This window comes from Ambystoma mexicanum, chromosome 5q (genome assembly GCF_040938575.1).
Source record: "Ambystoma mexicanum isolate Mex_15411 chromosome 5q, UKY_AmexF1_1, whole genome shotgun sequence".
Taxonomy (NCBI): Eukaryota; Metazoa; Chordata; class Amphibia; order Caudata; family Ambystomatidae; genus Ambystoma; species Ambystoma mexicanum.
The window spans coordinates 91,526,149-91,552,963 of record NC_090933.1 but is presented as its reverse complement, the minus strand read 5'-3'; the positions used below and the strand labels follow the sequence as shown (position 1 = coordinate 91,552,963).

Sequence of the window (26,815 nt, the reverse complement as noted above, 5' to 3'; positions counted from 1 at the left end):
CAAGGGTGGAGCCCCGCTCCCCGTGGCAGTGAAGAAGAGGACGGCGCTGGAGGGCGGATCCTCCTACGAATTTGGGGTGCCCTGCTGCATTCCCCAGGTGGTGCTGTGCTGCCGAGACGGCGAATGTGGGGACCTTCCCCCTCTCCCCTACAACTAGCAGTCCTAGCACCGGTGGCCTTTGAGACTGGTCTGGGTTCCCGCCGGCTGATCCATTTGACTGAGGATATCCAAGTGAAATAATCTGAATGGCCGGTGGGGATGTTTCAGGGGATTAGCTTTTGAATGGTATTGAGCGGTGCAAGTGGGCCACCCTGGGCCATGATACCCCATTGGGATGCTCAATGCTTGCAGGCACGCCGGGTTGGGTGTGCTTGACCAAGGATTTACAGCGGTTTGCGGCTGGCGTCTGAGATGTGGGGCCCTACATCCCCCACGACCCTGCTTGGCCTTTGGTTTAAGGCATGGGGTGCACCTTACGGATGCCACAGGCTGGGGGACAGCGGACCTAATCTGGTAAGCAGCTAATGCACTAACTTCCTACCAACTCTATGCTCAGTAACAGTGGTGGGTGTCTCCACTGCCCGGAGTGCGTCTTGACTCCTTTACCTGCGGTGGGCCCTGGGGGAGCCTACAGATCGGCTCTGCTTATAGTGGTGACACCTTGGGGTTCAGGCGGACCACTCCTACACGCATACACTGCAAACCCCCCATGGTGGAATATTCGCCACACTTATCAGCTGGCTGCCTGCGGGTCCTTTGGGGGGTGGAGGGGGTGGGGGGTGTGGTGGGGTGGGGTGTGTAGTGTTGGACAAACAATCACTCTTTATACAGTTTATGGTCTAGAGCCTATACCCACCACGATGGCCAAACCTCCAAAAACAAACGGGGGACATCTCCACCATGTTGCAAGGGGTCGACCGGAACAAAAGTATGCAGCTGGTGACGTACCAGGTGTATAGCACTGATCCCCTTCCGGCCATGTTCATGCAGATGTCCACAAAAGCTGACCTACAAGATCTGCTGGCTGAAATCCGCAGAGAGATCCAGAAAGGTACGGAGGAACTCTCCCATGAAATCCTGGCACTTGACACAAGAGTTGCAGAGCATAGGGTGTCCGAGGTGGAGGACACTCTGTGATCAATCTTACGTGGTGGAGGAATGTTCCAACCGCCTGGAGTCCCTGGAGGTGCACTGCTCAGCGTTGGAGGATAAGCAGGATGACTGGGAGAATCGATCCCACAGGAATAACATCCGCATCCCGGGGGTGTCTGCTGCAGTAAGGGGCAAAGGATGATCAGCCTTTGTGGGCGACCTGTTTCGTTCCATCCTCAAATTGCCGGTGGAGTAGGACATTGAGCTTGACAAGACACATTGCACTAAATCCCGTAATGCCTCTAACCAAGACAAGCTGGTGAATGTTCTGCCCAGTGTCCATTTCTTCCAAATGAAGGAGCCCATAAAAGCAGCTACTAGGAGCAGGCCCAGTTTCACCTTTCGCAATATGTCTCTGTATCAAGAACTGGCAGTGACAACCCTAATGAAACTCAGAACGCTGCACCCACTGTCCAAGTGGCTGCATGCAAAGGGCATACCATATCGGTGGACTTCCCCTCTGCTCTCCACTCATCAAGGAAGGTGCTGGCTGGTGCATTCCCTGTCAGAGGCAGAGGGCTTGTTGAACCCGAATGGTCCTGAGGGAGGGGAGCCGGGAGGGGGATGGGGCGGTCAGACGGTGGGGCGGAGGCAGTTACCTCGCAGAAATGGCACATGGTGGGAAGGAGAAGGCAGTTGAGGGGCCCGATCAGGAAAACCTGATGGTAAAGGTGAGCTGGGAGAGTCTGATCAGGTGTCCCCATGGGGACCATGAGTCCCTTTGTTCTCGCACTGTTGTGTGGAATAGGTGGGGTGGTCACTTGTAATGTTATAATTAGCAGGGGCATGGGGTTGGGGCAGTCTAGTGGTAATATGGGTTCTTCTTCACCCTCCAAGTCGGGCCTTTGACGTAATTAAATAATGTTCGGACAATGCTCATGTTTGAGCTTGTTTGGGGTAAGGAAGTGGGTTGGGTGGGAGTTTTCTTCAAAATGTTGTTAGTGAGTCAGGCTTACGCAATAGGTTGTCTATGTGAGGCCGGTTCCCAGGGCAGGGCTTGGGTTGGAAGCTTGACCTAGTGGGGCCATGCTTGGTGATGTAACTGGGGCTGACTGGGTGGGGGATATGATAACCATGGGCACATGGAATGTTCAAGGCTTGAACTCCCCAGTGAAAAGGAAATCCGTTTTTGGCAAACTTAGGGGCATGTCTCTCTCTATTGTGTTCTTACAGGAAACTCATTTGCTTGCCCAGGACGAAAAGCGTATGAAAAGCAGGGAGTTCCCGCACCAATACTTTGCCTCAGGTGGTGAGAAGAGGCGGTGTGTTGCCATCCTGGTGGGCGGGCAGATCCCGATCGTGAGGTTTGGGGTCCTCCGGGACTGGCAGGGGAGGTACCACTGTGTGAAGTGCCTGCTGTGGGATCGCATGTTCACCTTGGTGTCTCTGTATGCTCCCAATGTCGGCCAGGATAGTTTCTTGGAGGGCCTTCTATCTAGGATACTGCCATTCGCTGAGGACTGATCCTCATGTGGGGGGGGGGGGGGGGGGTTAATTTGGTTCCAAATCCCGTAGTAGGCAAGACTCTCCCACCTACTAGGTTAGACTTCAAGTACTCTACAGCATTTTGCCTCTTCCTCTGCGAATTGGGCCTGGTGGATGCTTGGAGCTTGGCGCACACGGGGAATGCAGGGATTATTCATTTTATTCTCATGTACACTGGGGATTCTCAAGTTTGGATCTGGGATTGATTCCTAGTGCATTGTATCCGTGTGTGCGGGAGGCGGAAATAGGCCTACGCTTACTATCTGACCATGCTCCCATGGTGGTGACTCTAGCGGTATGGCAAAGGCCTGCGACGCCGAGGCGCCAGTGGAAACTGTATGATCCGTTGCTTAGAGACCCTGTTTTGGCTGGGAAAATAGGTGAAGCAATCTCTATGTCAAACAAAATTAAGTCTGGGCCTTCACTAGACATGGTATGGGATGCTATGAAGGCAGTGGTGAGGGGTGAACTCATTGGTAAGACCGCAGCATATACCAGGGCAAGAAAGGTTATTCCTGAGGGGCTGGAAAGGGAAGTGGCCCAGGCTGAGCAGGAGCATAAGAAGTCGGGATCTCGCAAACCGTTACGGGCTCTAGGGATGGCACGGAAACTGTTGGAAGCACACCTGGCGGACAGAACGGACCAGGCAATATTGAAAACTAGGCAGTTCTACTAATCTAAAGGGAATCGGGCCAATAGGCTGCTGGTTGCTAAGCTGTGCAAACTCCACTCCTGAAACTCGGTTCAGGCCTTTCTTGATGAAGCCGGGATGCTGCAGCGGGATGAACCCACCAAAATGGGTATATTCGAAGCACACTTCTCAGGAATGTTTGGGGGAAAACACCCTCTGGAGATGGCCCAGACCCGATATCTGGGGGATGCCAACCTGCCCTGCCGCTCTCAAGTGGACCAAGAGGCTCTTGATGCACCCATATCATTGGTAGAGGTAGAATGGGCTATAAAGTCGCTGAAGAACAAGGCCCCGGGTCCTGATGGCTTCTCGGCCCCTTTTTAAAAGAAGTTTAGTACTGCCTTGGCTCCTCCGCTGGTGAGGCTGTTCAGCTCGTTCAGGTCACACAAAAGATTTTCTCTAAAATATTGGCCCGTAGAATGATGGGGGTTCTGCCTGGGCTCATAGATCTACGACCAGACGGGTCTCATTGCTGGACGGGGGCAACAGGATAGTGTTAAATGGGTGCTGGGGCTGTTGGAAGTGGGGAAGAGGTCGGGCGTGGATTTGGGGATCATCACGATGGATGCTCACAAAGCATTTGACTTGGTTGACTGGGGTTAATTGGGGAAGGGTTCTAGAGAGCTTTGGGTTTGGGCCGGGGTTCATTCGCTAGGGTTATGGCAATATTGCAGCATCAATCCACACACCTTCGGGTGATCGGGGCGCTATCCTCAAAGCTACTCATCTCTAGGGGCACGAGGCAGGGGTGCCTGCTATCCCCGTTAATAATTGCTTTATGCAAGGAGCCGCTAGCTAAACGCATTAGGTCTAAGGGGGCTATTGAGGGTGGAGGGTGCAGACTATAAAATTTCCCTTTACACGGGTGACCTCATACTTACCTTGAGTAACGCAGCCTCGTCACTGGCAGCTGTATTAGTGGAGCTAGACGAGTTTGGTCAGGCCTTGAGCTTTAAGGTGAATTATGACAAGTCACATGGTTTCGACGTGGCCCTCAGGCCCTAGGAGAGGGCGACAATAGGTCGCTCTGGCCCCTATACAGTGGACCCGGGAGTCTATCCCGTACCTGGGGGCTTACATCCCTAGTAGGCTAACAGTTGTATCGCACCAACTTTCCCCCACTGTTCTCGGAACTAGGTGGAAATTTGGGGAGTTGGGGATGCCAAGAGATTTCCTGGTCTGGCCGAATAGCTGCAGTCAAGATGAATCTGATCCCACGTTTGCTCTACCTGTGCTCAGCAGTGGCGGTGCCGGTCCCGGACTCGGACCTTCGCTCACTCCAGGGGATGATTTTAAGCTTTATGAGGCAACAAGCGCACTAGAATATCAAGGAGGGTCTTACTGAAGCCAGCAAGGGTGGGAGTCTGGGGGTTCCGGATGTGTTTCGCTATAATTTTGCAGCACAGCTCTTGCACGCCTTCACCCTGGGGGAGTCTGTCTCCACGCCAAAATGGAGATCAATTGAACAGGCCCAATCAGTAGTTGATCTGTCGTGGGGGACACCTGAAGTAGGAGTGGGGGGTTCTCGTTACTTGCAACAACTAAAAGTACACTATACTACATAGGTAGGGATTTTCGCAGATGGGGAATCTCCAGGGGACTGGGGCCCTTCTTACCCTTGTTGAAAAATCTAGGCTTTCGACCAGGATGCAGGGGTGGGTGGCTTTAACAAATGGGTAGAGAGTGGCTTGGAGAGCTTGCAGCAGCTCTATAAGGACAACAGGCCATTGACATTCGACGAGTGCAAGCTTACCTTTAACCTACGTGAATCCGAGCGCTTCAGATATACGCAGCTGAGGCACTGGGCCTCCAACCCTAACACAAGGTACTGGTAGGGCTCTTTCTGCTCTTGAACTTATGCTGCAGGAGGGTTCTACGAGGGGGATGATCCTCAAGGTTGTACAAACATCTGGACAAGGGAGACCCAGTGGTTCGCCTACCATACATGGTTAAATGGGAGGAAGATCTGGGGAGCTCCATAGACGATGAGGCATGGCTGAGAATATGGGGTTGGATGCTGAAGTCCTCCCGTTGTCACTGATAGGAAATGCACCTATACTTTTTGTTACAGATGGTACCTCACTCCAGAGAGGCTGCTTTACATGGACGGGTGTTATCCGGCCAACTGCTGGTGGGGTTGCGCAGCGGTAGGCTCTCTATTTCACATGGTCTGGTCTTGCCCCAAGGTAGTTTACTGGAAGGAGGTCTTGGCCAGAATAAAGGAGATCACAGGGCTATCCCCATGGACCTGTGTGTTGTCATTCTGGAGACACGGGGGTGGGGCGCTTCCTCCTTACTGGTTCCAATGGCATCTCTAATTGGCCACCTCCTTCTGGCAGCAAAACCGGCTATTGCTGGCACCTGGAAAACGCATGAGGGCCCGGTGACCCAGATGTTGTGGGTTAAGCTATGGAACATACTGGTGGCGGACAAAATCACAGCATTATATGAAGGGCGTTACCCAAAGTATGTTTCGGTGTGGGCCCCATTCATTAACTACGCTGTAAGATATTCTGCAATGGCCGCTAAGCCCCCACTGTTACAACACTTTTCTCCTTTGTGATTCTGCCCTGCCCCTGTGGCACCTGGGGTGGTTGATGGAACCACCAGTCCATCGCATCCTCCCTGGATAACGGGGCTACCCAAACATATACTATTGCCGCCTTGACATGGATGTTGGTGCTTCCCGACTTAACTAGGGGGGCGAGGGGCCATCCGGAGTTGGACACAGCTAATTTATATTTGCAGTGCATTGTTGTTCAGAATTCCTGCAATCCCAGGGGGCTACTCCCCAAATGTATGTTTATCGTATTATAATCTGAGATAAGTGCATTTCCTGTACTCACATGTTCATTTAAATAAAAGTTGTTCGAAAAAAAATTATGGGCATTCGTAGCCATGCAATGGATGATTTACTCCTTACAAAAGGGAGAAACACAATTCAGTAATGACTGAAGGGAAGTGCTGAACTTTCTCAAGGCAGACTTCAGATTGCTAGCCTGCCTGCAAAGACTCAAATTAATGGACATTGGTTGAAAGAGAGTGCTTACTTCAATCTGCACACACTCGTTCTCTTCTAACGGGGCGGGGTGGGGTACTCAACCAAGGATCAGTAACTGGTGGAATACCTCCATCTAAAAAGTTACCCAGGAGTATCTGCTAGCCTTCACTATGCCCAAGGGAGGCCAAAAGACTGGGGGTTAGGGAAAAACCCCTGTTCTCCAGGCAATGTAACATTGGTGGCAATTGGGCTGGACAGGAACAGGCCTGCAAGAAGTACACAACTAATGGGGTGGCCTGAAGATCAAGCCACTTCCCTCCTCAGAGATGACCCCCATGGACCAAATCCCAGCTTAAGCTGGACCCAGGGTGGACTTTGAAAAAGATCCACACATCGCTTGGGAGAATCTCTGTGCATATCAGAGACTCGTTATCACCAAGATAGAAAATCTCTTGAGTTTACCTTTGCAAAGTTTCCCAGACTTCAGCTGTTTATCGCCGGGCCTCCCTTTGGGCCAAAACGGCGGCCCATAAAACTGAAAGCCCTCACTGTGGACCCTGGGACCACGAAAGCTGGGCACCCTTCCACCTCCTGGGAGGAAGCAACCTTGGCTGATAGCACAGGTCACCTGTGCAGGGTGTCGGACTACCTCCACTAACTCTGCTTCAAGCTGCGCTCGTAGGACTGCTGCACTCCTAAAGGGCCCAGGCAGATTGGGTGCAGGCTCTAAGTATTCCAGAAAAGAATTTACCCGTAGCCAGCCAGGGATGTTACAATAGCTCTGGTAATAGGCAAGATCCAAGCAGTGAGGTGACAGGCCCCATACACACTACAATAATCCAAAAGATGGCAACTAAGCTTTCTTGTAATCTGTGTACCCAACGCAGGTGGGGAAGGCAGGGGAATGGGGTCAGAGCAAATTTAGCAATATCGTTTTATAGACCAAACTCGTAAAAAAGAAATACATTAAACCACCTTTGACGCTTCTGAGGATCCCAGCCATCAGGAAACAGAATTAATTTCTATGTCAAAATACCCGATGGGCCAGTACCATCTATTAGTGCAGTGTGTTCCAATGGGTGCTTTGCATGCTGGTCCCAACACATCCCAGCAAAGGAATGACCGCTCCCCAGGGTCCCAGACAAAGCTGTAAGGTGCTTCAGTGTTGGCTAGAACTCTGTTAGACAAGTAATAGCTTTGCGCCCGAGTGGAGGCCGTGACTCTGCCCAGGAACTGTAAAACTCAGTCATGGGCAGTGAAAAAAAACTGGGTTTGGTGGATGAAGCCCAAACCATGGCTTGCCACCCAATTGCATGCAAGGGCCCCCTTGAGCTCTGACAGGCACATCTCAAGCTTGCTAACTCAGAGGAGCCTGGGACGACTCTGGCGCAGAGCTCTTGTCCAACTTAGAGCTACAGGCAACATAGAAGCACCTTACGGGTTTGTGTGTTTTGCTGCATCACTGTCATTCCTTTGCTGGGATGTGTCGGGACCTCCCTGCAAATCTCCCATTGACATATGCCAGACACCTCTGGTCTGTAGCTGGAGGTACAACACATCACTTTCCACAATAATCTGGAGGAAGGCGACTGGCCTTTTTCTCAATCCATGTAACCTAGGGTACAGAAGGGACCCTGTCTGGCAATGTATCCAACCTACGTACAGATCTAACGGAAGAAACATGTCAAATTAACCTTTATCAGGATTTCATTATAGTTTTGCCAGTCCGGTAAAACTGCAGGTAATTTCTGGCATCAGCAATTTTACCAGACCAGCAAAACAAAGTTTGCCGATGGGGACACTTATTTACCTCCAGCAAAGAGATGGAGGTAAATTGGGTGCCTACTGCAAATAAATGCCGGAATTACCGGCACCAGTCTTGTCGGTGCCAGTAATTCTGGCAATCCCCTCCATGGAGTCCACTAGGACTCCATGGAATGGGGATTTACTGCCCATTCTTGGAAATTCCGGGATATCTGGTGGTGGAAACGGTAAGGGCAATCTGTCAGTATTGCACCGGAATTATCAGCGGGATAGCAGCCAATTTGTAATAAGGTCTACCATTCATTGTTATGGCAGCTTAGGCCAGGGCCTTTCCTTGCATTTCTTCCCTGCCCCAGACTACAGCCAGCTCTCTGCCTGGGAGGAGATTGGGTCACTGCTGTAGTTTTCATAATCCTTGCAACATCTTCTACGCATAAACACTTTGGGATGGCTGATGCTGGATTCCCCAATGAGGCACTAACAGACCTCTAACCAAATTAGCCCGTATTCCTCGAACCAAAATTGCTATCACCATCAAACTCCAAACCGGCCCTGGTGCCTTCTGAGGGGTACTTGGTCATCTTTGCCCTCTGCTTGGCGGATATACCATTTCACCTCACCATTGAACAAAACTCATGGTTTGTATTGCAACATTCCCCAGAAATAAAACGCAACACCTTGATTAGATCACTTCCCATAAAATCGAATTTTGAATTTTATTCCTACTATAAACTGCGCTTTGGAACAGTCTAAAGCCATTTTATATTGCGAAGTCTGGTGGCTAACGTGAATATATATATATATTTCTGAGGCTTGTGGAATCTGCTTAGATCACATGCTGTGCATAGGCCGACATCTAGTGGAAGCTGCGGAGTATTACAGTTTGTTTTTCGAAAGTCGAAAATGGGCGTCGACACAGGCGTGCCAGTAATACTATCCCTAGTGTGACGTCCACTGTACCCAAGATCCCTCACGCGTGTAGGATCCTCAGATTGTTTTTTTCCGCCATACTGGTCGGAAGCATCTTGCGGAGTTCCCTGGCCTTAGCCATACTTTGCTGTTATTATAATTATAATTCTTATTCATTCCCTTCCTCACCCCAACGTCAACCCTCAACCTCGACGACGGCTGGAGAAGTCATCGACCGTCGACTGCTGCACGACGGATCTGGGCCTCGGAAGGCCGCTGGCCTCGGCCCGGGCCTAGTAGGCCGCTGGCCTCGGCCCTTACAAGTAGGGAGAGTGGGGGGTGGTACATACTCTTCACTCTTGATATATAGTTACACTTTATATATTCCTACACTTAGCAGCCCGCTGCCTTAAGGTGCGTATGGAGGGTACCCCTTTTCAATTCTGCCCCAAGTGCAATCGCAAATACCCTTGGGTCGACAGGCACGCCACGTGCAATCTCTGCTTGCCGAGGGATCACCCCGAAGCGAACTGCAGAGCGTGTAGTAGGTTTAAACCTAAGACACTTAAGGACCGTTCGACAAAGCGTTGGGCCCACCACGCCAGGCAGGAGGCCATGGCAGCGGAGGGCGCCTTCAGCGATGGCAGCGACGCCGTACTTTCGGACGGCGAGGGCATTATGGCGTCGAAAGACAGCCGGCGAGCGCAGGTCCCCGACCTCGGAAGGTCGTCCGGCAGGGCGGCTATGGGGAAGACCCCCGGCGACGCAAGCGCTACACACCTAACACACACTAAACACACTAAGACCAACCGGACCTCGACGACGTCGACTTCCCGGAAAGAGGCACAAAAAGAACGGTCCGACTCGGTGTCCTCTGGGCGCTCTCGATCGAGATCACCTCACGACGCAAGGCAATCATCCACTCTTGCCAAGAGTGCCTCGCTACACACATTAACGGAAGTTCGATCGTCGGGAGACGAAGACGACTTCCACCCCCAGGCCGCGCTCCAAGATACCGAGACCGCGGTTAACACCAGTGAGGCCCCACGCCCGAAGCACACAGATACCTCTCCAGACCCTCGGCGCCAGGCGTCGAAAATCTCTGGGGCCTCCAAGGGACAGGGAAAACATTTTTCCACGCACGGGGAGGGGGGGAAACAGCGGAAAGCACAGCCTTCCACCCCTGTAAAGCCATCCTCTCACCCTAGGCAGACAAGTAAACACAAGTCTACCCTTGAAAAGTCCCATAAATCATCTCCTGCTAAAGTAATACCCTGTTCCAGGGAATGGTCCAGTAAAGACATAGACAGGGTTATGTCTAGGATGTCTTCCTTGGCTGATTTTTATGATAAGAACCCAGAACACTTTCTTTCAGCCCCGGGTCGAAAGACCTGAACCCTTCGAGGTTCAGCCTTACTCCACTCCATATTCTACTCCACTCCCCAGTTACCAGGGACAAGTTTTCCCTGAAGAGGACCAGGAGTTTGAAATTATGGAAGAACAAACCGGGACAGATTACTATGCAGAGGATGAGGACCTGGAGGAGGGAGAAGATGAGCAGGAAATTTACAGAGTAGATTCCCCAGTACAAAGCGAAGCCCCAGTTACTGACTCTCCAGTTGATAACCAGCCCCTCCTCAACGAGGTTCTCGCTCGAGCAGCGGAACACTTCCACATCGACACCCACGGTGTACAGGAGGAAAGGGACTTCGCGGAGGAGTTTGTAGGAGAGAGAAGACCAGTCGCTCAGACCATCCCTATCCTCAAATCCATCCTACGAAGAATATATCCTTCCCTGGTGAATCCTAACCTCACCAGAGCTGTCAACCCCAGAATTGAAAAGATTTTCCCGGCAGCCCAGTCTGACCCTCTGTATATAAGGGGACATCTTAAACCAGATTCCCTAGTGGTGACCAACACTAGAAAAAGGGCTGGCACGCCCTTATCTTCATCAGAAGCTCCTCCCGATAAGGAGAGCAAAAAACTTTACGGGTTTGGCAGAAAGGTAGCCTCAACGTCCGCCTACCAAGCAAGGATTGCGAATTCCACCACCCTGTTGGCTAGTTACAATTGCCATCAATGGGAAGAAGTCGCGGCGCTCATTGCCTCTGCTCCAGAACCGTTAAAGGGCCAGCTGGCTCGGATCTCAGCAGAGGGGAGAGCCGTGTCTGGTTGCATTTTAAAAGCAACTTTCGACGCCGCTGACAACGCAGGGAGATTGATAGCAGAAGGTACTGTTATCAAGAGACATGCGTGGTTACGGCAGTCGGGATTCAAGACAGAAACCCAGGCTTCTTTAATAGACAAGCCAGTGGAACCCGACCTATTGTTTGGGAAAGCGGTCGAAGACGCACTTAAAAATGCCAAAGATGAATATGAGACTCTCAAATCCCTTGGCCAGCTTACCAACAAACCCCTAACCAGAGGGGGAACAATAATTTTCGTCGCCCACGCGGCCAAAATTCACAAAGAGGCAACTATGCCCAGGGACAAGGTACACAATGGAATAACAACCAGCAGTCTACCCAGAGTTACGGCAGGGGTAACAAGAGAGGTCGTGGAAGAGGCAGAGGCAGCCCCAACAAGGGAGGTGGCACGCCTCCACCAAAACAGTGACGCTCAGTTCAGGGTCCCTTGCCACGCAACCCCAGTAGGGGGACGCATTTCCACCTTCACCCAGGCTTGGGAAGGGATCACCTCAGACAGATGGGTGCTGTCAACAGTATCCGCAGGATATTGTATAGAACTACTGCAGCGTCCCCGGAATCATCCTCCACGACAAAGAGTGCACTCCCTAGAGCATCAAAAGATCCTTCTCGAGGAGATCGCCATTCTGCTAGAAAAGGACGCGATAGAACTCGTCCCAGGACACCAGGTAAACAAGGGTATCTATTCAACTTACTTCCTTGTGCCAAAGAAAGATTTGACAATGCGCCCAGTATTGGACTTACGGTCTGCCAACAAGTATGTCAAGCCCCAAAAATTCCGTATGACCACGCTACAAGAGGTAATCCCCCTCCTAAAAAAGGAGGATTACATGGCAACCTTGGATATGAAAGATGCTTATTTTCATATTTCCATGCTCCCAGCGCACAGAAAGTACTTGCGCTTCAAGGTGGACAGTCGCCACTACCAATTCAAGGTACTGCCCTTCGGGATAGCTTCAGCACCAAGGGTATTCACCAAGGTACTGGCGGTGGCGGCTGCACACCTACGCAGGGAAGCAATCCCGGTGTACCCTTATCTGGACGACTGGCTCATAACGGGGGAAACCCCAGGAATTTGCAGGTCAAACATTCAAAGGACTATCGACCTCCTCCACGAATTAGGCTTCTCCATCAACGAGAAAAAGTCAAGTCTGGTGCCAAGCACCTCAAAACAGTTTCTAGGAGCTATCCTAGATACTCAGAAAGGATTGACCTTCCCTTCGGAAGAGAGAATTCGGAATATACTTCTGCAAATTCCGCATTATCAGTCAGGTCAACAGATAACAGTACGCAAAGCTATGCGGTTACTGGGCATGATGGCGTCATGCATTTACCTGGTCCCCCACGCGCGGCTGCGCATGCGTCCCATGCAGGAATGGTTGGCGAAACAGTGGTCTCAGGCAAGTGGTCATTGGGACGATCTAGTGGTCGTTTCGCCAACACTCTTACAGAGCCTACACTGGTGGACAAGAGAGAATCTCGCAAGGGGGAAACCCTTTTACGATCCCGAAGTACAAGCCGTGGTGACTACAGATGCATGCCTGACTGGGTGGGGAGCTCACCTTCTCCACCACACAGCTCAGGGTCTCTGGTCTCACTCAGTAGCCAAGAACCACATCAATATGCTAGAGCTTCTGGCAGTATTCCGAGCGCTAAGGGCGTTCGAGCCCCATCTACTGAACTTGTCGGTGCAGATCAGGACGGACAGCACGACAGCCATGTTCTATCTGAACAAGCAAGGGGGGACTCGTTCGCCAAATCTGTCCAAGCTTGCCCAGAAAATATGGATATGGGCACTCAGACGGAACATCTTCCTGTCATCGCAACATGTTCCAGGGGAGCTCAATTCCCTAGCGGATGCTCTAAGCAGAGACTCCCTCCCAGAAGAACACGAATGGGTCCTTCACAGAGACGTAGTAGAAGATCTCTTCTCTCAGTGGGGTTTCCCCACTATAGACCTATTCGCCACAAGCGAAAACAAACAATGCCCAGGATTTGCATCCAGGTTCCCCCAGCCGGACTCCCAAGGGAATGCCCTGTGGATGAACTGGTCAGGGATGTTTGCGTACGCTTTTCCACCAACTCCTCATCAGGAAGGTGGTGTACAAGATGAACAAGGAATCGATGACGCTCATCCTAGTTGCTCCCATGTGGGCGAGACAACCATGGTTTCCACACCTACGCAGGATGGCGGTGTGCGAACCCATCAAACTCCCAGCCTGGTACAACCTACTGTCCCAGCAACAGGGTCAAACAGTGCATCAGGAACCCAACTCTATGAAACTAGCAGCATGGCTCCTGAAGTCATAGAGTTTGGACATCTCAAATTACCACAGAGGTGTATGGACATTCTAAAGGAGTCCAGGAAACCAAATACAAGGCACTGTTACTTTGATAAGTGGAAAAGATTCGTTATCTGGTGCCAGAATAAACAAATCAACCCGGTTGATTGCACTCCTTCCAACGTTGTGACATACATGCTCCACCTGCTGGATGCAGGGTTGGTTTTTAACTCGCTGAAAGTACACCTGGCAGCCCTCTCGGCTTACACCACATCCCATAACAAGGTCTCGTGGTGGAAAGTACCAGTGGTTAAAGCCTTCATGGAAGGAGTAAAGAGACTTCACCCTCCTATTTCGAACCCACCGCCAGGATGGGACCTCAACGTGGTGCTAGCTAAGCTCATGGGATCCCCATTCGAACCCATGCATAAAAGTAGTCTCAAACACCTGACTTATAAAACGGCCTTCTTAGTAGCCATTACCTCCATAAGAAGGGTCAGTGAAATTCAGGCTCTGTCAGTGCAGGATCCTTTCTTTACTATCCACAAGGACAAACTGGTTTTACGCACACACCCTAGGTTCTCACCTAAATTCATATCCAAGTTCCATGTAAACCAGTCCATCGAGCTTCCAACTTTCTTCCAGAACCCGCAAAGCTCGGCTGAGGTGAAACTACACACCCTAGATGTGCGTAGGGCGGTCCTATACTATGTAAATAAAACCAGACCGCTAAGGAAAACAGATCAACTGTTTGTCTCCGTAGCTACAGGCAGAGAGGGGGATCGCGTCTCTAAGGGCGCTATCTCGAAGTGGATTATCAACTGTATACAGCTGTGTTACTCTCTTTCTGAAAAGACTCTGCCTTTTACGCCAAGGGCCCACTCTACTAGAGGCATTGGTGCCACTCTGGCTTTCATTGCAAATGTTCCCCTCGACACCATTTGCAAAGCGGCTACTTGGAGCTCTATTCACACTTTTACTCAGCATTACTGCATTGACACTCATTCCAAGACAGATACACAAGTGGGACAAGCGGTTCTAAGACACCTGTTTGCTCATGACCCTTCTCACATCCCACCTCCTTCTTCTGGTACTGCTCGCTAATCTATGCACTACTTTTAGTCAAATTGCCATTAAATGTAGCCGCGACCTTATGGTCTTAACAATTACCACAGCACAACGTATTGGTTTGGCAACTCAAAAAATCTTAGAACAAGAAGAAGTCAAATTTTTGTCAAGTACAGTTATTCCTGATGCGAAAGACCAATTAGACGCGGTTAACAAACTATTTTCGGAATTTAGAGCCACTACGATTGGCAAAAAAACTAAGAAACTTGCAAAGGATATCCGCGAGTTCAAAATTGAAAAGGTTTTTCCCTACACTACAGAAGCCTACGCTGAAGCAGCCAGTAAACAATCTACATCGAAAAGAGGACCAGGCAACAAAAATAGAGGTGTCTCTTTTTCTAGCTCTAGCAGCAGTGGGTCTGATAACCAGTCATCAAACAATCCACAACAACCCTTTGGTAACTTCCAACCAAATACCCCTTTTTTAGGCAGAGGAGGATTTGGCATACCCCAATGGGGCCCCCCATGGTTTCAACCATACATACCTATGCAGAGATCCTGGGGCAGGCGCCGACGCGCCCGTTGAATCAGGCAGAACCTCAAATTCCCATTTTTAATTTAGCCAACTTGAGCCTCACTTCACCACAAATTTCTGTTCTATCTAGAGGACTGTCTTTTGTCCCAACGAGAGGAATTGATTGGTTTTCTACTGAGATGCAAGTTCGTAGATTTTTGCGAACTATAAGACTGAAATCTTTTTTTCAGAATGTTCAAGAGAGAATACAGGAACAGGACTCCGGACTCCGTTGTCCATCGACATTTACTCCTCAAGACAATCAAATGTCTAAGGAAATTTTAACCTTTGAGAAGAGTGTTCTTAAAGATTTACATAATTTACAGAATAGAAATACTAAACTACATTTAAAACACAATCTGAATATAGAAGAAAGTAAAGCTCTCGCACAACTGGCATCGAACGAGACGATTGAGATTAAACCTGCAGACAAGGGAGGGGGAATAGTCGTGATGACCAATACCCAATATTTAGAGATGGTCAATAACTTATTGACTGATTCCGCAAGTTATCAAAAACTTAAAAAGGACCCAACAAAAGATATCAAAACAGAGATTGATCAAGTAGTGAAATATGCATACGATCGGAATTGGGTCACGGAGAATGAATATGAATTCTTAACAACTAGTCAAGGGCGTATTCCGACCCTTTACGCGTTACCCAAAGTACATAAAGACTCATTGAACCCACCCGGACGGCCAATAGTTTCCGGCTGTGGTACTATACTTGAACCGCTCTGTAAATTTATTGATACATTTCTTAAACCCCTGAGTACAAACACAAGAACCTACCTACGAGATACTATGAATACCATCCAGATCTTTGAACATTTGACATTTGATCCTAGCAAACACATTCTTGTAACAATGGACATAACGTCGCTATATACTAGCATCCCTCAATCACAAGCTCTCGAATGCATGCTGGATCTATTGACAGAGTCCAATACACAACAAAGGGTGCCAATCAACTTCATTATGGAGTTAATGGAATTGGCATTATGTAAAAATTATTTTGAGTTCAATGGCAACTTTTACCTACAAATAAAAGGCACAGCAATGGGTGCTGCTTTTGCACCAAGTCTGGCAATTCTTTTCATGTCTAACTTTGAAAATCAACACATTCTTTGTGAATCTAACCCTTTTCAAAAATCAATTTCCAATTGGAAGCGATACATAGATGACATCATTTTCATCTGGGAAGGACTTGAAAATGAACTCCTCGAGTTCTTTTCGTGGCTGAACCAGATTGACACTAATATTCAATTTACACTTGAATATTCTAAGAATCAAGTTATTTTTCTTGACCTCATCATCAAACATCAAGACGGTGAGCTTAAATGTTGCTTACATAGGAAACCTAGTGCAAGGAACACTCTGCTACACTACACGAGCGACCACCCTCGGCATCTCAAGGACAATCTCCCGTATGGGCAGTATCTACGAATTAGAAGAAACTGCACTGACCTTTACGACTTTAACCAACAAGCAGATGAGTTAGACATTAGATTTCGGGACAGAGGCTATCCCAGATCTCTCATTAAAAGATCTCGGAAACGCGCACTTTTTACAGATCGTGCCCTTCTGCTTACCAATAAAACTCCACAATCAGAGGCTGAAAACATGACTTGTGTTCTAACACATGGAATCAAAGCCTTTGAAGTCAAGAAAATTATCCTAAAACATTGGGATATTGTGAGACTGGACCTTCCCGAGGAGCCCCCGCCGCGTTTTGCATTCAAAAGGGCTCCAAATATTCGTGATAAATTGATCCATTCTCGTTTTCGTAACACTACTCCCAGAACTGGCCTTTGGGATTTACGTTCAGTCAAGGGTCATTACCCTTGTGGCTCCTGTAGTGCTTGCAGTTTCACTAAAAAAATGAGAGATTTCAGAATAAATGAACGAATTTGGACTTTACCTAATCTCACCAATTGCAAAACTAAGAACGTTGTATACTGCATTGAATGTCCTTGTGGACTAAGATACGTTGGACAAACCAGCAGAGCGGTACATGTCCGAATTGCTGAACATCGATCACGCATAAGATGCAAAATTGTCACGGCGCCCTTAGTTAACCATTACCTTACTTTGAAACACTCACCAAACAATATAGTATGGTGGGTCTTGGAAGCAGTTCAAAACTCTACCAACATACAGAAATGTTTGTTAGATAGAGAGGCCCGGTGGATCTTCCGATTGGGTACACATACTAGGGGATTAAATGAGGAATTTATTCCACCATTCTAATATCTACCATAATGCCACAGTATAATTCCTCTCACAGAGTCACATGTTAGTGACGAAACGCGGCTCCGCTTATATACGGCTTTGTATGGCGAGTTCAACGGCCCTCATACACCCCCCTCTAGGGGTGTGTGCTTAGGGGCCGCGCTGTGATTGGATATGTTTTATGCTTCAATCACGGGGAAGGTGTGTCAGTTCACCTCCCACTTGTTCCTCTCTAGATCATAGAGAAATAGGATACGTCACACGCATCCACCCACGAGTCGGAGGATGCAGTGCGTAGACGTAACAGCCGATCGAGGTTTTCTATTCGGCAGCCGGAACGCGCGTCATCACGCTGCCGGCTATTTACTCAGTCCCTATTCTATCTCTTTCACTGTTGTCAGATCTTCACTGACACCGTGAGCTACGTTTGATTCATTCTCAAACTATTGGTAAGTATACTTCTGCTTCACTTCCTACTCCGCTAAGAAGCCTCATTCACTGTTTTATATGTTTTATATCTTGCATAATACTCTGGTTTTGATATTTGTGCAATCTTGTGACCTTTAGGCACCTCTTTGCTTTTCTTCCCCCCGGTAGGTATTCGTTACCGCAACATCCATTTTGATACCAATGTTGCTTCATCACAGGGTATCATTTCCTCCACTCTGAAGAATGTTTATGATCATCGGGTTCTATTAATTTAAGATCCGTACGCGATAATTGCAGAAGAGCACATAACATCTTTTAGAGACTCAGGTAATTTCTCTTTCTGTGCTCTCTCTTTTTTCACTCTTTATCTCGTTATGACTACATTTCATAGATTCTGTATTTTCCAGATTCACTGAAAGATATACTTCTCCCCTGTTTTCATAATTTCTTTAATGTTATCTTTACTTCAGTGTCCTGCTTCAGTCACTCCTGCTCATGCTCTGCACCAGGGTCTTGTTTGACGTCTTGACCTCCTGCCTTTGAAGTTTTCCCCCTCATTCATTTAGGGTAAGGTTCCCCTTCTAGGCAGTTTAAATTAGTAGTCTTAACTTAAATCACTGATCAGCCTTAAAGAAATTATGGTTTTTTTAATTTAAACTTGTCAACCCATGATTTCCGTTTGAGAAGCATACAGCATGCGATATTATGTTTTTGTTGTAATACAATTGATTTTTTTGTACAAACTATACATTTCTTTATGTGATGGAGTATTTTGTCTGCTTCCCCGTAGGGAATTTCACTACTTACTTTGCCCCGAGGAAGGCGGTTTTCCAACACCAGTGGCCTCACAGGTGGCCCGCCGAAACGTCCTAACGGTCTCAATGTCGAATGGAACATAAATTCTGTTCCCAATTGCTTATTGATTTATTCTCTTTGAGACCTTTTTCTTTCTTTCTTTTCTCTTCATATACCAAGTGAAAAGTGGACGTTGGCAGACCTGTATATTGCTCACAAGTGCATTTATATTTTGCCTAGACCAATTGGCGGACTTTCATAAAATGCACTCAGATTTTGCTTAAACCGTAATTGCACTTACATTTTGCTTAAATTATAATTGTATGTCTTTGTTGAAAGCAATGAATTTTATGTATTTGTTAAACACACTCTCTCTTTTTTGTGAAATAAATAAGTCAGAAAGAAAATACGTTTTTCTTTGTGTAAAATGATGTTGCTCTATGCTTCTTATGGTGACCTTGGGTTGTTCCAAGTTGGAATAAGTAGGATATCCTGCTGGATACCATTTAAAATCATTTCATAAATTTTCAAATTTAGTCTTTACGGCTTTTGAAACCCTTGTTATGTGAATATTGGTGACCCCATCATTAGCTGTACCACGTTTGGGTCAGTCCCCATTTTGTGTACCCGCTAATCTATGCACAGCATGTGATCTAAGCAGATTCCACAAGCCTCAGAAGGGATACATTACTCACCGTAATCGTATTTCTGATGCTTGTATCTGCTTAGATTCACATGCGACCCACCCTTCCTCCCCTCCGAGAGAAGGCGCATGATTGCTTGTAGTCTTACCTTTCTGTCTATCTGCTTGGATTATCTGTACTCACGCTACTCCTCATGCTTCCTCATGTCAGAAAAAATACAATCTGAGGATCCTACACGCGTGAGGGATCTTGGGTACAGTGGACGTCACACTAGGGATAGTATTACTGGCACGCCTGTGTCGACGCCCATTTTCGACTTTCGAAAAACAAACTGTAATACTCCGCAGCTTCCACTAGATGTCGGCCTATGCACAGCATGTGAATCTAAGCAGATACAAGCATCAGAAATACGATTACGGTGAGTAATGTATCCCATATATTTGAGTTGAACCGCACCATTTGGCATACCAATCTGAGAAAATGGAAGCTGGATCGGCAACACGCCCCGTCACATGTAGAGGAGCAGATTACACTTAAAGATATATTTAATGATCTTAAAGAGAGCCATTGTAAATTATTGACCTAAACAGGTGGTGTGTGAGCAAAACCACAAGAACTTGCTGGGCATATGAGGTTTGTTAGGGAAAGAGTAGATGCCGGCAAAAATGAGGTTGCCAAGCTCAGTAAAAGGGATGGGCATCTGAATCTAAAACCTTGGCTGAGAAAGGCTATGATATGGAGAGAAGCTCAGGATGATCTAATGTTAGACTTATTTATTTATTGTTCACTTGTTAGGCGCATATATAGGAAGCAAATACTGTTTTACAGTGCCCACAGGGCAACAGGGAGGGGACAGAGGATGAAAGACAATGTGATTACAACAACATTAAATAATTAAGTAAAACAAAATAAGAAGAGACAATGGGGAGGGGAAGACGAACCTACTATGCCTTGTGAGTGTTCAGAACGTGCAGAGGGGAATACGAATAGATAATGTGGAGGGGATATAACTTAAGCAATATAACCCTAGTGGGGAGGCATTACTGGGCCAAGGAATGCCCCAGGCCAGTTAGATGCCCAAGCGAAAAGAGGGCTTTAACAATGGCCCGGGGCATTAAGGCATTAACTGCCCTGGTAATGCCGCCCCTGCAAGGGCTATATTGTTATTAGTAGCATGGCACGTTGCACTGGGATACTATTTTATTTATTTATTTTTATTTAGTTGAAAAACGGAACACATGGCATTACTCAAAGTAAAAACAAAATTGGAAACAAGATGGCCGCCATGAATTGGGGAGAAGGGAGCTACACGTAGCCCGTTGTCCCTTTCCATGGTGGCAATGGTGGCCATTGCCGCGCCGAGGATGCGCCGGGAGCACTAGTGTTCCCAGCGCTGGCTAGGGACCAGGCAGTGCACGCTAAGTGGTGTAGGAGTGGGAGAGATTGAGATGAGGGAAAGTGGGGTGGGGAAGGGAAGGGGCCGAGAAGCGAGCGTACTTACCTCAGAATAACCCCCATGATCATTGAACATTTTCTGCGCACGTGCTCAAGTAAAACCTACTGCTACCAGTTACACCACAAATGTACACATGATCTCCAGAAATGCACACGTATTGCGAAATCTATTTGAATAGCAAATACTCATGGTGGGGACTAGAACCTTTTTTTTAACCATCTTTTTTATTAAGTTTTATGCCATAGGCACTTGAGACAGTAAAGATAATACAACTCAGTATTTTTTCCACTCCCTGCTTTGCTGGGAGCTCAATAGAGATGAGAATCGATTTGCATGAGGACACCCAATTGGTAGGGTGGCCTAATTGGGTGTGTGGGTTTGCTCGTTCGACATTGTGTGCTTGCTCTGGTGAAATTGGCCCGTAGTGAGTTTGACTGTTTTGCCAATTGTGAATATAGTTTCCTCCAGAAATGAACTCCCACCTGCCTGGCACCATCATGACTTGAGAGTACCTTCCAAGGAGGCCCCCATAAGGTCTTGCATAAAACAGAACGAAAGCAGCATGGCGCCATAGCTTCCACCTTAACCCACCAATGCCTAGAGCAGGGTGGAGTGGGTGAAGTGGCCTTAGACCAGACTACCACATGGCAATGCAGGCTGCATATGCCAGGATGTTGTCCTTCTTGTCTGAACACGCTTGTACAGCAGTTATGGGCCAACTGTTCTGTGGGGTATGCTCACCACACCAGTGGTGGCATGCATTAGTTGCTATTGCTTGCTCAAGTTGTACGACAACTCAGTCTCTCAATTTCCTGTTATATCAGGCTGGTCCAATTGCCACTAATGTGGCCGACCTGTACACCCACCCCACATTCCCCAGGTTGATCTAGTGCTATGGTCTTGCAGTCTCTAGGATGCAGAGGTTGGTCAGACATGCTCAAATACAATCTAGTAGATATAGCTGCCTAGTTGATCCAGTTGGAAGCCTATGATGACTCAAAGATCAAGCAATGTAAATGAATTGCTTGTACAATGAAACTATACATTGTTTGTTAAAACATGTATGTTTCTGTTCGTTTATCATTCAATCTGTTACTTAGATAACTGTGAGTTTTAGAGTAAACACATACCATCAAGCGCTGACCTTATAAAATTCCCAAAATTTAAAAAACTGACAAATATTGGCTCTTAGCTGTTTTTGTTGAACTAAATAGCCCAAGGAAAATAGCATGTCCACTTCCAGGGATGATGCATTCAGATGTCAGCCCCATCAACATTAAATTTGGCCCTTTCCGTGCCTCCTATGGGGGACCCCAGTGACGCAGTATCAGGGATTCTGGAGAGGGAAGCTAGGAAACTTCAACCTACCCCAGGAATGCAGCAGGCATATACATTACCCATTACAAACCCGAGAATGATGTGATGAAAAGTAACGAGAAAGGACTCTTTGGAGATCTTGTAATTGGAAAAGGTACACTTTAAATCCTTTATCAAGGTTATATTGGAGGCAAATCTGGTGCTCGTCATGTGCCAGCCGTAGGGTTGAGGGTTGAGTTCCAGGAAAGTTACTGCAATTGAAAGACTTGCAGTTGGCTATTGGGATCAAGCTGTGGCCCACCACAGGACATGCTTCTGCCTGGCTCAACCCCCGCCTCTCTACAACAATTGATGCTCTTGCCTGGTGGTCCAGTGTGTTTACTTTGAAAACCTGAGCCTTCAAAATAGGTTGGTTGATTGAATACTAGAGCTCCAGAGTGGAGCCTGTGGGCGCTGGTGCCCAGTAAGCGAAGTTTGGAGCTGGGCTAATGGAGGTAGTTTGTCACCCTGGGTGGGGACCTGTGCTGTTGTCCAGTCTTGGATCATCCCAGAAGCAGAAGGTGTGCCCAATACATTATGGTCCAAGTGGAATAAGCAGTGTTGAAAAGATAAAGCACAGCAGGAACCAAATTTGCTGGCCCCCACTGCCAATCTCGCACTACAGTGTTCCATTCCATAGAGGGGAAAAGACTGTGCAGCGGAAGTTTGGAATGACACTGCAAACAAGCGCAACTGTAAACTCCACTTAATGCAATGCATTTGAGACAATGGTCACGCCAGGCAGGTTACTCCAACAATCACAAAACATACAGCGACTGTCCTTGCACCATGGTGCCCAGATGGTGGGAAAGACGCCAAGTGTTCCCAAGATGGCAACCAGACTCTGTGCTCGAAGCCACAGTGCAGACAGCCCCCCCAAACCAAGTGCTCTTGCAAAATTTGTAGTTATTTTTTATCAATAAGCCAATCACAAAGCCCTGCTTTAATTTATTTCCTCATCAGTGAAGCCTTTCTACAATTTAAGCATTTAACTGCCATTTGGAGGATAAAAGGAAGAGATAGTTATCCGCTATTGTAGGAGTTAGGAGTCGGTGTGCAGAGTTAGAGGTGCAGAGTAGAATGTGGCATTCACAGAGGAGTGCGGAGAGGAGAGTGATAGGAGCCGAAGAAAAGAAGAGAGGGGGGAGGAGCAGAGGTGATGGGGAGGGGGAGCAGAGGTTGTGAAGAGTGAGTGACCGGAACCTAGGCTGTGGAGAAGAGCGAGAGAAGGGAGCGCAGAGCGCAGGCGGTGGAGAAAGGAGAGGAAGGGGAAGAAGTGTGGCAGCCAGTCAGGTAGGTGCAAAGGAGGAAAACAAAGTAGAAGAGAAAGAAGTGAAAGAGGGAGGAAAGGAAGGGAAACTGGGAGGAAGGAAAAGAACATAAGAGAGGAAGAAAAGGAAACATTAGAGAGAGAAGAGGTGGAAAAAACAGTAGTGGAAGGAGTTAAAGGACGGGGCCAAGTGTGAGACCCCAGAACATCTGTCCAAGGAGGAATCCTTGAGAGGTGGAGAGCCCTTGGACTATATTAGAAGATGGAAGACCAGATAGGCAAGTATATCTGTCACTGACAGGAAGGGAAGCCTTATGTCTCGCATCAGATACCTGACCACCATTACGTCAACCAAGCTAACTAGGTGTGTCGTAGCGTCGGTTATTCTTCAAGTTCTGGAGGACTAAAATGACAATCTGACAAATCTAGAAACAACTTAGAAAGACACAAAGAAAGCCAATAAAGAAATGAGGGACACTATAAACGACAGTGTGACTGTTTATCACAAATAATCCAGACCTAGTTTAGGTCCTGGAGAAAGCTGAATTGAGTTGTGGAAACCCCTCGGTCAATTAGAACCCCTGTTTGTTTTGATAGTAAATTGTGAACTTTGGATATGGTTACATGTCGTCTCTTGATCTCTCGGTTGTGCCAGAGGGTGCACAGGCAAATTGGAAGTCTTTAAGCTTTCCTTTGGTGATGTAGTGTTAACTGATTTTGAACATTCTTCGCCATCACTTAGGAGGTAAACTGGGTAGAATGTTTTTTTTTAATTGTTTTTCCTTAAATGAAATAATTACACAAAGATGTTAATATAGACTGTTTTCAAGAATTATTGTGCCCGGCAACCTTAGTGATGTGGTGATTGAATAAAGAGGGTGCAGATGGGAGAAAAAAAATCTGTTGTGACGGAGAGTCAAAAGATATCGTCACGTCACCAAAGAGCAAGGCAAAAACTCTGGGTATGCAAACTTTCCTTGGTGGTATCAAAACACATTTATTTACATGGACTTCTTTTTTTTTCTTTTTTATAAACTCAAATTGTACTTTCTCTTACAAAATGTAGTGTTTTAGAAATATTATTTGTAAATTGCTTTGTTAAAATGTTATTACTTGTTTGACTGATTTTATGTTTATTTGTTTCAGATTGAAAAGTTATTGGCAATTGCCGATTTTGGACCAGATGTGAATGATGATCCGATACCAAGTCAAAGTGATTTCAGGTTGTTCTTTGCTAGTACTGTTGGTGCATTAACTGTGCCAGCTTTATCATCTGGGAGCCCACACGTTGAGTTGGACATTGCAAACCCTCTCAGGGGTTTCATACTTTGTTTTGGAGACCAGTATCTCCTTTGCAGTTAAAACATGCCACATAATCTGGGTGTGTACTGGTGTATTCCCCCAAGCTACACTGAAAATGTTTGTTTTCATTCTTGTAATGTGCCAAATGCAACAAGAGACCTTGAAGCATGCAAGCAAGATGGCTAGCAGGGAAGTTATAGAAGTTAAAGGATAAATATATCACTTCTAGACGCACCATGTCTTCATATTGTTCCTAGTTGGATTAGGGTTATTCCATGGAAGTATTGAGTGAGTTCCACAGCTTCAATCTGAGAAACAGAAAGCTCTATGCACAAAGATTGACAACCTCTGAATGAAGCCATCTGGCGGGATTTGTGGTAGCGTCACATTGTGGAAGAATGTCCAGATTATCTCTTTGTAGTACTTTGTCTATGATGGAGGCTTCTTTTGTTGACTGGTAACGCATACAAAGGGCTGGGGGGATGTTTTCTCATTGACTTCTACTGCTGCATTTTGAACTGGTAGTGTTGTGGTTGGTCTATTGGAGGCCAGGAACAGACTATTGTGGCAGTCAAAGCAGGGGAGGTCCGGTTGTTAAAGGCAGTTTCTCTGAGAAGAAGAGGAATGGGAAAATACATCTGAGCAGCTGTAGATGATGGAATAGGAGCTGACACTGGCACTCACTTAAGCGAGTGATGTTCGAGGAATGCAAGGTCCCTAACGGATTTGTCTGTATTGTAGGGCAGGTAAAAAGCTGTGGTTATAAAAACTCACAAACCTGCAGGCTGATTCTATCTCTCATCCATAACAATCGCCAAGTTCTTTGGACATACTTGAGATTAATGCAGCCCTTTCTGTAAGCTGGTGGTCAAACCAATAGGCAGTTTGAGACATGGTAAGTTTCCACATTTCAGTCTTCTTTTTAAATCAGATATGTTTCGGAATTAAGAGTAGTATTCTAGAGTGGAACTAGAGACATGTTTCTGGGATTGCCAGCTGTTCTTCTCAAAGTCAAATGTATTGATTAGCACAAGCTATACTATGCCGGGTAGAAGAGGACCACGCATAGCAATAGTAGCAGGATGTTGAAGACATCAGGTTGGGGGACAGAGTGGGTCCAACACTAAGCTGTAAGCCTGATTCAATAAGACTTAAAGGTAAATTGCATGTAGATAGGTTTTCAGCGGGTTCTACGTTATTTCGCCGAACGAAATTTCATCGTGGAACTTTTCATCGCCGACCCTTTCATCGCCAACATTTTTTTATTTATTTATGGGGGCTGCACCACCCCAAACCCCCGCCTTACTTCAATAATCATACCCCAACCCTCACAAACACTCCCCCCTAAAAAATAAAAATGTTGGCGATGAAAGGGTCGGCGATGAAAAGTCCCACGATGAAAAATACTTCGACGAAATGCGTGTATACCCTTCAGCCATCTCCCAGAATGGAGACTCAACCCTATGTACACGAATAGTTAAAGTAACGGGGTTAGTCAGATTCTTGCATTTACTTTTCACCTTTTTTCTTTAAGCTGCTTGCTTTACTTTTGTAAATCTAAAGCAAATTGCCTAATATCAAATCGGATGAAAAGAAAACCCTGCCAACAGCACACGCTTGATGTACTCTTTGCATCTGTTACATTTGTTCTATTTCTAATATTCATTTCATTCTGGAATCATTGCAGCAACATACACTTAAATCAGATGCCAGGATATTATGAATGACGTGTTAACCCAACATTTTTCTTGTTGGCTGCCTGACTCCTCCAGCTGTTAAGGTAGACCGCTCCTCCAGCAGACCCAACTTTCTAGAATCTTGATAAATATTGTATAGCACTCTGTGCAGGAGGTTTGGGGAGGGGGGCAGGAGAGGAGGATGAAAACAAATCCTACTACAGGAAATTGCAATTGACTGATAAATGTTTGCCTATTTTAGGTGAAATTATATTCCTCCTTTACATACAAATTTGACTGGGTTGGTCCATGCTAAATACACACTCTAATTTATTAATGGTCATCTGGTAAATGGCTTCACCAGGCTACACCGGAAGATGAAAACATAGGCCCAAGGTAATTAGTATTCCCATGTTGGGAGTTGCAGGGCTTGCTGCACTCCCTGCCTGCAAATCGGGGTCTGTATGTGTGCTTTGTGTCAAAAGGAGTCTTTTTTTTCAGCATATGTATTACTACTATGGGC

The 26,815-nt window shown here is 47.1% G+C and overlaps 1 protein-coding gene across 4 annotated transcripts in view; it reads left to right on the top strand.

Moving 5' to 3' along the window:
* The window catches only part of RBFA (ribosome binding factor A), a 374,647-nt gene that overhangs the window by 336,892 nt on the left and 10,940 nt on the right, over nucleotides 1-26,815 (top strand). For all 4 annotated transcript variants that reach the window (XM_069620577.1, XM_069620579.1, XM_069620578.1 and 1 more), the window contains one exon: nucleotides 24,461-24,537. In XM_069620577.1, the coding sequence (XP_069476678.1) occupies nucleotides 24,461-24,537 (77 nt within the window). The remainder of the gene's footprint in view (nucleotides 1-24,460; nucleotides 24,538-26,815) is intronic.